The sequence below is a fragment of the Pelodiscus sinensis genome, chromosome 7 (assembly GCF_049634645.1).
Source record: "Pelodiscus sinensis isolate JC-2024 chromosome 7, ASM4963464v1, whole genome shotgun sequence".
NCBI lineage: Eukaryota > Metazoa > Chordata > Testudines > Trionychidae > Pelodiscus > Pelodiscus sinensis.
In genome coordinates, this window is record NC_134717.1 from 10321869 (window position 1) to 10336347 (window position 14479).

At 41.3% G+C, this 14479-nt stretch overlaps 1 protein-coding gene across 7 annotated transcripts in view; it reads left to right on the plus strand.

Moving 5' to 3' along the window:
- Positions 1 to 981: 981 nt before the first annotated feature.
- KALRN (kalirin RhoGEF kinase) overlaps positions 982 to 14479 on the plus strand; it is a 790448-nt gene continuing 776950 nt past the window's right edge. For 3 of the 7 annotated variants that reach the window (XM_075933137.1, XM_075933140.1, XM_075933138.1), the window contains exon 1: positions 986 to 1533. In XM_075933137.1, coding sequence (XP_075789252.1) covers positions 1461 to 1533 — 73 coding nt within the window. In that variant the 5' untranslated portion in view covers positions 986 to 1460. Of the gene's footprint in view, positions 1534 to 14479 lie in introns of all 7 variants that reach the window. The other 4 variants (XM_075933142.1, XM_075933143.1, XM_075933149.1 and 1 more) reach the window with 3 other exon arrangements.

Here is a 14479-nt window from a genome sequence, read left to right on the forward strand (position 1 = left end):
TCAAGCCCAAAGGCTCCTCACAGCTGCAAAAAGCAGAATGTGAAAGCACCTGCAAGAACATACAGAGTTTCAAATATTTGTTTCAGAAACCTGACATTTCAACATCATGTTATATAGCAGTATACAGAAAACCCCAGTTTTGTTACTTGACTTTGCACTTTTTATAGATACCTACCATTGCAATGTGCCTCATTGCTTTTAAATTTGATATGAGAACAATGCAGATTGATGACACAAATAGAGAGGATAGCAAAGCAAAGCACCCAGGGACAATCAGTGAAATCCACTTGGAGGCTTAAGTGCCCATATTCAGACATGCACACACATGCCTATTCAGGACCATGGTACACTCAGAAATGGAACTTGAAACAGCATTCTGTATGCTCTTAAGCACTGTCATATTGTAAGCAAAAATATTGTTTAAAAACCAATAGGTACTACAGTCACTGCATTAATTGTCAACCTTACATATTTCTTTGAACTGAAATTCAACAGGAGCCAACCATTCTGTGGTGGACTTCATTTGCCTGACTGTATGTTCATACACAACCAGTGGGTTTTTGTCTTGGTTTGAATCTGCCTGGAAGGAAAAAATGTTCATTGTGATCTGAATCTAGGAAGGAAAGCTGTGGTGAATGATCCATATAGTAAGGACAAGTACAAGCATTAGAGGTGTCTGTGTGTGTCTGTGTGTAAAAGCCAGTCACGTGAGATGCTAAGAACTCGGTAGGAGAATATACTATAGGGCACAATCCTGTATTGGCTGGGAGGAGTGGATTAGATGATTTAAGAGAGATGGAAAGAATGGGGAAGAAGAAAGTCCCCTGATCATGTAAAGATAAAGCTCCCACGAAATGCACAACACACACCCACACAGCAGCCTCCCTCCCCTTTCCTTTTCCCATTTAATATCCACATCCCAGTTTTCCTGCCTCCCTCAGGAAGTCCTGACTGCCAGAATAACCCAGTCTGGTTGGAAGGATCATTAGGAAAACAACAATAGCTGGTGTGATACTAGCTCGAGCGGCTGCCGCTGCTGTAAGGAATTGAACTGTCATCTATGTAAATACAGCTCTGTTGGAGTCACATGTGCAGCAAGGGGCATTGTTGGCAAAGAAGAGAGGAGGAGGAGGGGAGGGGGAAGAGAGCAGAGCAGGTCTGAACAATAGAGAGAGGAGGGGGGTTGGCAGAAAGCCTGCTTTTGCTGGAGGTGTTGGGGGGAGGACTCCAAACCCCACACGACTGGCAGGCAGTGGGAGCAGCTGCTGCTAAGCCCAGGGAGCAGCAGCCGCAGCAGAGCTCATCAGACACCATGGAAGGGATGATCCCGGTGGTGCACGGCTGGGCTAGCTGCTGAAAGCGCCTCCAACCCTCCTCCCTCTCTCTCCCCCTTTGCTTCTCCTCCTCCCTAACTCACTGGATATTAGCAGCAGCTGGGCTCGCCTCTTCTTCCCCCAGCCATGAATCCCGCAGAAGGGGCAGCGGAGGAAGGTGCTGTTCCCGATTCCGAGGTGGATGCTTTTTTCCGAACAGGTAAGGCAGGAATGGGGAAGGGGAGATGGAGGAGGGAAGGGGCTGCCACCGCCTGTCTGGCCGAGAATGGGATGCGAGAAAGGGATTGTTTTGCGTTGGCACCATCCTGGAGTGGATGGCCGCAGGGAACTCGCTGTCTTGCTTTGTTTGGGGGCATGGACAGGGTTGGGGTCCGCTGGGTGAAGGATTCTGATTCTCCCCTCTTCTTGTTTATATTTTGTTCATTGTCTATTTCCCCTCTGCTCCCCCTCCCCCTTCTAAGCCTTGGTGCCAGAGTGACATACACTAAAAGGAGAAGCCCCTTCTCTGGGCAAAGGCGCTTTGTGTTAGGGTTGTTTTCAAAAGCACTTAGCGAATTGACTGGGGATTGGAAAGTGGTGGCTGTCAGTTTCAGAAGAGAACCAGATTTATTTCCCCCCTCTTCTTGTTTCGTTTCCATTTGTTCCCTGGCTTGCTAGAAAATGATGCTGCTCTTCGCTTGTTACACAGGAATGGGGCGATCTTAGATCACTTTTTAAATGCAAGAGGGAAGGGATTACACATCCTCCCAGTTCTTGCATGTTACAAGATCTTAACATTGCAGGAAATGTAACCTTACTCTCTCCCTTCCTCTTCGGAGATTGGAAACACACAAAAGCCTCTCTAAGACGTTTGTTGGTAGCTTGTGAGAACTCCTCACACAAAAAGACATGGCATTTGGTCTTAAACATGCTTTCAAATTGAGTTATAGGTAGGGATCTGTTGATGGAGCTAGAGCTCCAATTTTAACCATCCTTAGGCATATTGCCATAGTGTATAACTGCTTCCTGGATCCTGCCACTGTCAGGTTGGAGAATAAGGGGGGAAAGGTCAGTAAATAATAATCACAATTAATTATTTTGAAGAGGAGTTACTTTCATCCCTCCTTCAGTCTAGTAAATTTGTACTTTCACTTGAAAACTATAAATATATTATATGTGCAAGTTCTGTCATACCCTTCCATCTCAAACCACCTTTGCAATCCTTTAAAAAGGCTTTGTTAATCCAGTGCCATCAGTCATAGATAATGTGGCAGGGTACTGGACATTAGGGATGCTAGAAGTCAACACAGGTCATTACTGATGGGAAAACTGGTGAGCATATTTGCCTGGGTATCTCATTCCTACTGAAGTAGACTTTCGTTAGAAGGATTCAAGAACACATCCAATTGTGTATCAATGAGTAGTGTGAGAAATAAATGTCCTCCAGTTTTAGGGGACAATACTATTACATAGTATAAGATGAAATGTGACTCTGCTTCAGGCCATATTCTTTAAGAAATGTGTCTACACTACAAACCCACATAGGGTATTATGAGTTCGGTGTGCCTTATCTTTGAAACATAATTTTATGTAGGATCAAAGCCCCAGGTGAAATAATTTATGGAATTCATTTTAATCCCCTAGGTGGAACTTTAAGAAAGTATTACATACTACTTGTTGGATTTTTAATTAAAATTGCAAAGGATTAAATGCTCACTCATAAGGGTATTGACCCTGGTAGTCTGGATTTGACACTTACTGCCACAGCTGTTTGTCAGGGCTTTGCTTTTCAGCTGCCTTCTTCCTTCTACCTGATCATTGGTTATACAGATGGTTTCAGGCTCCAGTTACAACAAATCTTATAATCACCAAAACTTTAAAGGAGTTCATTCCTGCAGATCTGCTACAACTGTGTGGACTGAACCATGTTTATGTGAAAATGCTTTGATCTGGAGGATAACTATAATAAGGTCTGACTTTGCATATCTTGTGATCCATTAAGCCAATGAATATTTGCCTCCTGATACTCTGCACGGCTACAAGTAAAGCATTATAGATTTCCCATACCCCAGTGGTGTAAATGTTCTTGGGCTATTGAAGTTTTGGAGAATGCACTTTAAAAATTAGCAATTTTTCTTTTTAAAAATGTATGTTGCTTCAGGACTCTCCCCCTTAAAAGCTTAAATCATTGCATAATGACACTCAATTTCCAGCATAAGAAAAGATGATAAAATTGAATTCAGAGGGACTGTTCACATTTGTGCGCAGATTATAAAAGAAATCAGGCTAAATAAGAAAAGAACAAACACTCAGAGTCCCATGATCAAACATTTTCCTGTTCTGTGTCCTCCTCCTGAAATTTCATGCCTAAGGAATAATGAATATAACTTTGTTAGGTATCCTGTGCATTTAATTTAAAGGGTTTCTGGAGGTTTTTTGGCATTACATTTTATTCAAGGAAGTGAATAGTTTGCATCTGAATGATTCTATACCATCATGTGTCCTCTCATAACTATGATACTGGTTCATGTCTGTGAATTAGTAAACAATTTTTCTTTTAAACAGTATCAGTATTTTGTGCATATCAGGTATGTTTTAAAATGAATATAAATAACACAGATAAACTGAAATCCAGGCATCTGATGGTAGGCCTGACCTTAATGAAACTGACTATTTTTTATTGGAATAACTTATATTTCTATGAATGCTTGTCCTATTTGGTTCTCTACTTTCTGTGCTGATGTTGTGACTGCCTAGAGTTGCTGTTGGTGTCAGTCCTAATAGGTGGTAGAGAAAACAGCTCATGAGGTGTATTCAGGGAGAGAGTCTAGATAGAACACTTATGAACAAACTGAGAACCTGACCCTTCCAGTCTCTTCTCAGGCAGAATTCCTACAGAAGTCAATGGCAGTATTGCCCGAGACAAGACTGTGAGATCAGATCCTGTATTACCTTTTGTCTACTTTTTTTGTGGTTTGTTTTTTTGTTAAGTGTTAATGAGGTGTTTGTATATACAAAAATATATATGAATTACTAGTGTTTATGTAGATTATATAAAAGACAATTTCTTAGTCACTTGGTGCATTTGTGACAACTAAAACAATATTTTGTTAACATTAGGTATGTCAGTAATGCAGATCCTTGCCTTCCATGTACAGGATAACCATTTGAAGGAGCTGCCAAACAGTTGGCTATAAGAAGGGCACTCAACAAATTGCAGGAAAAGCAAAAACTCAGAAGGCAGCATCCTCAGTGAAAAATCAATGTCCTGATGCCTTCTTCCATCATTGTATCTCAGTCAAAAGCTTTAGTAAACAGATAAGTTTTATACTGAACATCAAAGATCAACAGATTCAGCTCTCTTGGACCAATAGAGTAAGCAGATGCCAGAGGTGAAGGCCCTTCACAGATGGTTAGCAAGATCACCCAGTAATTCAGATGTAGGCTGTTATCCAATGAAGATAACAGATACATTGATAATAAACAAATTGATAAATTAATCAATCCAAAGTAACAAATGATGGGCCTGATTTTGATCTCACACTGGTGTGAAACAGGGATAACTTCTATGAAGTCAATGGACATACACTATTATAACCGAGATCAGTATCTTGTCAAATGTCTCTAAAGAAATATGTGGCAGAGACTTTTCTGATTTTAGTTACCATAATGTATAAAAAGAGTAATTTCATTTACTTGAGTGGGATTGTATTTCTGTAACTGAAATCAGAATTCATAATAATTCATGCACTCTCACTTCATGCAAGTCATAGAACTAAAAGCAGTAATTTCCACATCAAGTCCAGAACTACTGTTTGAGCTATAGCAATTCTTTGTGAAAGAATCTGATCCTTTACATACTTTATTAAGCTTTGATTTCTATTTGAAAAAGAATGAAATTGTGCATAAGTTCTTCAGAAAAAGTGGCTTATTTTGTATCAGCAATTTAAATGTGTATTGAGTTTTCTGCTTTTATGTTGTTGTGTGGGATGGAATCCAAATGACTTTGTTGCTTGGAGAATGAATGTAGTAAAGGAAGTCATGTTGTAAAGCCATGGATGGAATGTCAGAATTTTCCCGGGATGTTTGAGGACCTATAAGAAAAGCTTTGTCTTTGTGCCTGTGTTCTAAGAGTTTCTGTTACACTTTGGAAGCTGCGGTGAAACAGACAAAATGTTGTCAAGCCTTAACTATCCATAGAGGTAAATGGAAGAATCCAGCGAACCAGGAGTTTTTGGAAAGAGCAATCATTAATCCATACAATACACAGTGGATAGATATCGAGATAACTATGTTAGTCTGTATCTGCTAAAACAACGAGGAGTCCTGTGGCACCTTTAGGATTAATAGATTTATTGGGCATAAGCATTCGTAGGCAAATAAATATGTTAGTCTTTAAGGTGCCACAGGACTCCTCATTGTTTTTACAGTGGATTGGGTTTTCTTCTCTAATTTTTTGTGGCATTTAATTTTAATATTGTTTCTGATGTGAAGATGAAGAATCTGTTATTGATTCCTGTGGGTGAATTGAAAATTGATCTTTTTTTGAATGTGATGAATTATTCTCTTTGCCTTTTGCCTTCTACCAGCATGTTAGGCTTTCACTATGGTTCATTTGTGTACAAGTGATTGGCAGTTCTGCTACTAAATAATTTTAAAATGATTGGCAGTGGACAGGCTGTTTGATCAATAGATGTTCTTGAAAAAAAGCCTGCAGAAGAGTGCTCCTTGAGACTGATGGAATCAAGTGTCTCCTACTAGGACAGATAAATTGAATCGATCTGCTTGTCTCTGGTGGTAAGGTGTACTCATTGTGTCTGACTTCCTCACCTTGAGACTTTATAATTTATAAGAGCTGTTCTGGTAATGTACACTAATAAAGGAGGCTGTGATGTGGAAAAAAAACCTGTCATGTTTTATGTTCCATTTGGAAAGGACCCCTGTTGTTTAAAGGGGCAGTGACAACATAGAGATTACCCTTCTCTTCAGAAATTTTACCCTATGGCAGGGATGGGGAATATTTTTTGGGTCTGGGGTCACTGACCCGCAGAGAAATCAGCTGGGGACCACACAAATGAGAAACAAAAAGGAAAAAAACCCAACAACCCCTCAGTGACATAGCTTCTGACTGAGGAGAAAGACACTCCCCGCATTCCCCTTACACACCAGAGGCTACTGGGGCCCAGGCTAGTAGATTTTGTGTGCTCTAGTCCTCCAGTGGGGTGTAGGGTTGCCAGGTGTCCAGTTTTGAACCAGACAGTCCAGTATTTGAGCTCTCTCTTCGGGAAACTAATTGAGAAAATATAAATGTCCAGCATTTTCTAAATAAGATGTAATGTAGATTGTGATGTAATGTCAAGTGTGTCTGGTATTTTTGTTCAAACTATCTGGCAAGCCCCAGGTGACAGGAGGGCTGGAACACCAGCGTGGGTTTCCTAATGCTGATAGGGAGCCCTGGCCCTTGAGGGCTGGATTCAGGCAAGCCAGGGGCTGCACACAGCCCCTGGGTCTGAGGTTCCCAACCCCTGCCCTATGGTATTACCAGGAATGTGGATTTTCATTTTACACTTTGCTTAATCTATAATATGAATTATTTTTTTTTCCAATATAGTTCAGAGTGTTTAGTCACCACTCACCTAAGATCAGATCATCATGTGCTCCCCAACATATGAGGATGGAGCGGGGCTTCCATAAGCAGTTCCCTCCACATGGAAGGAAACTTTCTGTGGCACTGTCTCTTGTCTTCCTCCTGATCCTGTAGACAATGTGCTATCAGTCTGGGGTCTGAAGACAAAGAAGCTGGGTATATGCCAGTGGCTATTAGTGTAAAGGAAATATCAATACAATATGAACATTAGCTACATTAGAAGGCATTGCAATAGGGTGTAATCCAGAAATCAGTGGGAAACTGCCATTCCCTTCACTGAATTTTAAATTAAGCCCACAGAAGAACAGTATTATTGTGAAAGAAAAAAACAAGAGAAGAATACAATGGCTGTGGTGCTCATGAGAAACACTGCAAATAAGTTTCTAACAGAGGTGGCCAGATTTGTGTCTTGGTTGTCTGTCATCCATGGAAAGGATGAACAGGTGTACCTAACAGTCAGTTTTGGCCAGGAAAGTGTAAGTATCCCTGTTTTTTCATGGTTGTATTAAGGCCTTGACAGAGTGTTGGAAAGTGAAGACTTATAATTTTACTTTGGAGATGTAAAAGAACATGCATATCCTATGCTAAGGACCCTGTGGGGATTTCTCTTATTGTACAGGTGTGTTGGGCCTCTTTCAGACAGGCAGGACTGGTATGATGTATTTTGTTGTTTCAGCTGCTGTGGCCTTATGGTCCCAAGGAAATTTGATTATGGATGTATAGAAGCAGCTTTATTACTCCATCGTGACATGTACAACATGGTGCCTACAGGTATTTATAAATACCTCAAAGCTATATCAAAGAAAATACTTATGGAGCATTAGACCCTATAAACAAATAACAGTGCACTTTATGCCTTGAACTTAGTTAGTCATGAACAACCCCTTTTTATAGGCCTATATGGTGCCCATATTCTGTCTTAAAGCACAAGGATTCTACCACTTAGGAAATTTTGCCCAAAGAGTCTTGAAAGCACAGCTGGGAGATTTGTAAAATATGTTTCAAAAGAAACCTGAATACAGGAAAGAAAGAGGAAGCAAATGTAGAAGTAAAGTGATCATCTTACGGGAGAGCTCTGGAACACAGGTGGCTATAGAAGAAAAGATATGGAATGTTTGAATTAAAAAAAATAGGTAGGAATTCTAAAAAAAATTATGATCTCAGTTATCATGGTGTAAATCTGGAATAACTCAATTTACTTCATTGAACTTGTACTGGATTTTTCAATAACATAACTGAAATTAGATCTTGCCGCAGACATCATGATGAATGCATTCCTAGTCAAGTCACCTGTGGAATATATAGTTTACAGCATGAGGTTATGATCAGTTTTGCACAAAAAAGTCATTTGATGGAATTATTTGTAGTTAGCATGTCAATTCAGATATGGCTCGGACTGAAGTTGGTATTTGAACACAATGTACACCTCTCTTCCCCCATACAACATTACAAAGGATAGAATCTTATTTACATGACCTCCTCATGTGACTGCATACAATATTAGTCTCTTTTACAATATCATTTTGCTCCTTATTATAGTTAAATGTTACAGCAGATTAGTAGAGACCATAATAATTTAAAAGTGATATATATCCAGTGCTGGAGTGTGAATGAGCACTGAAAAAAATTGTTGCTGTTTAAATAATTCCTGTTTCCTGATCCAGCAGGCTGAAAAGAAGATCAGATATAGACATGAATGAACTTAAGATAGGGATCATGTTTATAGTTGCTGCTAAATTTCTTCTTCTTAAACTGTTGTACTCTGAATGGAGCATAGGTCATCTATAAGGGTACATCTAGACTACATGCCTCTGGCGACAGAGGCATGTAGATTAGGGTACCTGACATAGTAAAATGAAGCGGCGATTTAAATAATTGCCGCTTCATTTAAATTTACATGGCTGCCGCGCTGAGCCGACAAACAGCTGATCAGCTGTTTGTCGGCTCAGCGCGATAGTCTGGACGCTCCCCTGCCGACATCAAAGGTATTTGCCTCATCCCAGCTGATCAGCTGTTTGTCGGCTCAGCGCGGCAGCCATGTAAATTTAAATGAAGCGGCGATTATTTAAATCGCCGCTTCATTTTACTATGTCCGGTACCCTAATCTACATGCCTCTGTCGCCAGAGGCATGTAGTCTAGACGTACCCATAGTCTCCTCCACGTCACTCTGTCTTGAGACAAAACTTCTAGATGACTCCAGGAGTACCCCAGTTCTCCTACAGTCTCAGTAGATCTTCTCCACATTGTCTGAGGTCTTCCTCTTTTGCGTTTTCCTTGCGGGTTCCATGTGAGAGCTTGGTGGACTATGCTGGATAAGGGTTTTCTGAGAGTGTAGCCTAGCTATCCCCACTTTCTTCTCTTGATTTGAACACATTGCTAAATTTAGCATCATATAATTTAGGTTTCAAAGCATGAGCTGTGCCATTGTAATGAATAGGACTACTCTTATGCTTAAAATTAAGCAAGTACTCCAAAACCTTGTAGAATGAGGGCCCAAGAATGTAATTCCATTTTTACATTTTAAAACAATGTAGTTGCTCAGCTAATATGGTGAAAGAGGCCAAGTAGATACACAGTCTATTAGGCAATCCTCTCTTAAAGGCAACAAATTGCCTTTAAAGCTAAAAATGAAATTCCTTTCCTGCAGCCTTAATTATCTAAGGGTATGTCTACACTACAGCGCTAATTCTAACTAACTTAGTTCGAATTAGTTAATTCGAACTAAGCTAATTCGAATTAGCGCATCCAGACTTAAAAACTAGTTTGAATTAGCGTTTTGCTAATTCGAACTAGCATGTCCACATGGAGTGGACCCTGAACCGAGGTTAAGGATGGCCGGAAGCAGTGCCGGCAGGGCATCAGAGTAGGACTTAGAGCGTGGAGCCGCTGTCTCAGGCTAGCCAAGGGCTGTGCTTAAAGGGACCCGACCCCTACCCCGGACAGACAGTTCTCAGGGGTTCCCCGCTTGCAAAGCAGTCCTGGCTTGGAGTGCCCTGAGTGCCCACACTCGGCACATCACAGCACTCGGCCATCAGCCCGGCTGCACTTGCCGCAGGCTGCCATCCGGGAGGGGGGGGGGCTGCAGGAGAGCTTCCACCCCGAGGAGCCCGCAGAGCCACCCCAGTCCTCCCCATTGGGGGCTTGTACCCCATTCCTCCCTCACCTCCTTCCACTTGCCCCTCTCTAGCCCCCCTTCCTGATGTACAAAATAAAGGACACGTGTGTTCAAAAATAGAAACTCTCTTTATTGGACAAAACTCGGGGAGACTGGGAAAAGAAGGTGGGAGAGGGGAAGAGAGAGGTTGGGAGATGGGAGGGCAACTAAAATGATCAGGGGTTTGGAACAGGTCCCATATGAAGAGAGGCTAAAGAGACTGGCACTTTTCAGCTTAGAAAAGAGGAGATGGAGGGGGGATATGATAGAGGTCTATAAAAACATGAGTGGTGTGGAGAGGGTGCATAAAGAAAAGTTCTTCATTAGTTCCCATAATAGAAGGACTAGGGGACACCAAATGAAATGAATGGGTAGCAGGCTTCAAACTAATAACAGAAAGTTCTTCTTCACAAAGCAAATAGTCAACCTGTGGAACTCCTTGCTGCAGGAGGCTGTGAAGGCTAGAACTAGAACAGAGTTCAAAGAGAAGTTAGATAAAGTCATGGAGGTTGGGTCCATGGAGTGCTATTAGTCAGGAGGTAGAAATGGTGTCCCTGGCCTCTGTTTGTGGAAGGCTGGAGATGGATGGCACAAGACAAATGGCTTGGCTATTGTCTTCGGTCCATCCCCTCCAGGGTACCTAGGGTTGGACGCTGTCGGCAGACAGGCTACTGGGATAGATGGACCTTTGGTCTGACCCAGGACGGCCATTTTAAGCTCAGGGCTCAGAGTTGGGGGTCTCAGTGGACCACCTTGATTTTCATGCAAACCTGCTCCTGGGTGGCCAGGCTGGCAGCTATCCTGCCCTAGACAGCCACTTTCCTGTGTCTAGTGCAGAGGTCGTGGATGAGGTCCACGATGTCTGCACTAGAACAGGCAGGCGCCCGCCTCTTGCGGACCTGGGCAGGGTCCCGGGAGCAGCCGGCCTGGTCCCGGGAAGAGGCGGAGGGCTGGGTGGCAGCGGGTGGCTGGCTCAAGCCATGCCAGGTGCAGGGTCTGCTGGCTGGGTGCTGGCAGGCTTGCACCTGGCACGGGCACCGTAGCCAGCCCATGCCCCTTTAAGGGCTCCGGGGCTGAGAGGGGGGCAGAAGAGTTTCCCTGGTGGTGCCCAGAGTGGCCACCAGGGTAAGCTGGGGAGGGCTAGCCTCCCACTGGTTCAAATTAAGTGGCTACACAGCCCTTAATTCAAACTAGTTAATTCGAACTAGGCGTTAGTCCTCGTAGAATGAGGTTTACCTAGTTCGAATGAAGTTTGAACTAGCGGATCGCTAGTGTAGCGCCTATCAAAGTTAATTCGAACTAACGTTTGTTAGTTCGAATTAACTTTGTAGTGTAGACATACCCTAAGGCACCATTTTTATTTCACCAATGGAACAAAGAACTGTAAGTAGGCTAACTATACTTTTTAGTATAAGGTCACATCATGCTTTTATGAGAATAATAAAAGGAAATTAGTTTAACATCAGTGACTGGTCATTTGTGTTATTAAAGTGGCCTTGGAGGAAAAAGTGAGTGGCATTTGCAGCAGAAATGCAATCAACTCATGTAATCTGTAATAGTAGCGCTATATGTTAACTCTGCTGTGTTTTTTCAGGATTTTGATCACTTCCTTGTAGTTATACACAAATGGCATTAGATGGCCTTCCATATTCTTTTAAGAAATGATCAAGGAGAATGTTTTTGAATCAAAGAACTTTGTCTCGCCTGAGATTTCAGGAGTTTCTTGTCAAAGTATACTCTGTGAATCCTTAGTAAAACAGTGAAAGCAATCGGCTAGACTTTCACGTCTATGTAAGCTCCATTATCTAACAGCAAAATTTGACCCAATGTGTTTATTCATTGAAATTAGTATATGCCCAGTAAAAGGAACTTAATAAAGGTTCTTTACTAATATTGTAGTTCCTGGCATAGTTCCTGATTCCTGGAGTGTTCTCTGGCACCCCTACTGTTTTAATCACAACTGGCAGCCTATATTCTGAGCAGCAGCATCAGTTGGAAACAATGGTGTCTGATTCTTGTTTGTCAGCTGGGACAATGGGCCTGTTGATGGGTTGTGGTAGATCGGAGTGTGTTCCTTTTGAATGGCAGTACAGGCATGGCAGATGGCTAATTGGACATGATAAACCACTGGGGCAATGGGGGGAAGCAAAAGGAGGTCTCAGGGATTATCAACTCATGATCATCTATGTCAAATATTAAAGAAAAGGAAGAAGCTCTCTCTATCAAAGCAGCTGAATTTTAGTTTGTTGCTGCCTAACCATATGTCAGCCAGAAAAGGGGTAGAGGGACATCCTAACGAAACTCCACACTCCAGCTAATGTAAAGCATATTTCATTAACTAGGAGTAAATCATATTACTGTATGGAAAGATAGGGAAACATAAGGCCCTAGAGATTCTGGCATGGCACTTAGTAAAATTAGCACAGTATTTTTCACTAGTCTTATAAGTGAACATCAAACTGTTGTATCAAACAGGATCCAGGCTGGAAACAAGAGCATTATTGCAGTGCTGTTTCAATAGGAAACAACCTGTGCCAAAGTTTGACTTTATAACTCTAAGGACATCAGTGGTGCAGTCACTGAAAAGTTATAGAGTTGATTTGTAAGTACTGACTTCATTTCTTTAAAATGTGTTTTTGTTGGGTTTTAAGAGTCTGAAGAATAAATATCGTGGGACCAACTCCTGAGGCCACTGGTCTGTATTCAGGCACTGAATTAAAACAAAAAGTGGAATGACGTGCTCAATAACTGAATCATTGAATCATTTATTTGTTTTTATTTTCTATTTATTTTTAATAGTAAGCATGCCTTAATTACTAGGAATTCTTGGCTCTGGGCAAGATGATCGTATGTTCAAGTCCTATGCCAGGAGATACATCTGATATTTATTGACATTATATGGTGGCAATAGTCAGAAATGCCACCCTTGGGTAAAATATTAAACTGTTCCTTTATGCTCATTCATAGCAGCCATTCAGGTGAAAGAGAGAAATAGTTCATAGCATTTTTTTAAAAAGTAGGAGATAGCTGTAGTGTTCTGGCTCACCTTTCCTCTTTCCATAAAACATGTTTTAATACCTAATGCTGTTAGTGAGCAATTGCTGAGTATACAATGACTGATGTTACATTCATTTACATAGCTGTTAACCGGTCTCTGTTTTTTAAAATGGTATGTGGTACCTTGAGTGCTTGAATTATAAAAAAGAACTAAAATAACAGGTTTATGATACTTAATAAATGTATTTAGTAATAAATACATGATAGTAAAATGTGTCCATAATAAATGAAAAATAAGAAATATGTAATCCTCTACCAAACAATGGACATGATTTGCTTTCTGTGGAATTATCTAGTCTGCTTGAGAGTAGGATCCTCCTTCCACTGTTCACTGTTGAATTTCCCCACACCACTTTAATGAAAATTCTTGCTCGAAAATTTCAACTAGCTTCTGTTAGGTTTGGGGACTATTAGTCTATTGTTTTCTGGGACTACGGGTGCAGATGAAACCATCAGAGATCAGCAGAAAGATTTTATTGAAATTAGTGGAATTTTATGAGGGTACCCTTACTGCATTGTCATTGTAGCTCTATGATCTAACATGGATTGTGAACTGTCTCTTAATTTGCCTTTAAAGCATGCCTCCAAAAGAGATTTGAAGAACTTGGTGACCTTATGAACTAGTTTGGAGAAATTGTTCTAAGTGGAAGAAAGTACGAAGACAGCTAGGAGATAAATGGATGGTGGAGACTAACATTATTAGCCAACTGGAGGGAATGGGGGAGGGCAAATAAAATATGAGGTGCACAGACTTGCCTAGGACTGTGAAACATGAGAAGCAGGTCCTAAAGCATTCCTCCCCCCCTCCAGACTCGTAGTTTTTAAAGAAAAACCTCTCCACAGTCACATTTCTGAGCAGTGTGCAGGTGGGGTGAAGCAAGCAAAGAACCTGCCTGGGGCTCCCTGCAGCGACTGCAGGACGGATTCAGTAGCTTGGTGGGCCAAATCCAGCCTGCAGGTTGTATTTTGCCCAGGCCTTCTCTAAAATAAAGAAAACCCCTTAACTGCCATAGAAAGTAACTGGAGAGCCAGAGTTAAGTCTAAGGAATTTCAGCAAGGATTGCACCATGTTAGCCTCCCTACATTCAAGTAACAAAAGAAACTAAGAAATGAATTTAATTAAATAACTTTATAAAATCTTATGATGGAGAAACAAATAATCTAATTTTTACTATATAATATAACCATTTTATAACACAGAGATGAAAATCCTTCCCTCAAAATAACCCTTACTGTGGCTGCTGGCCCACCCTGGGGGACTATAGATTAGTCGACTACTGATAAAATTTCATGAGATTACTCGACTA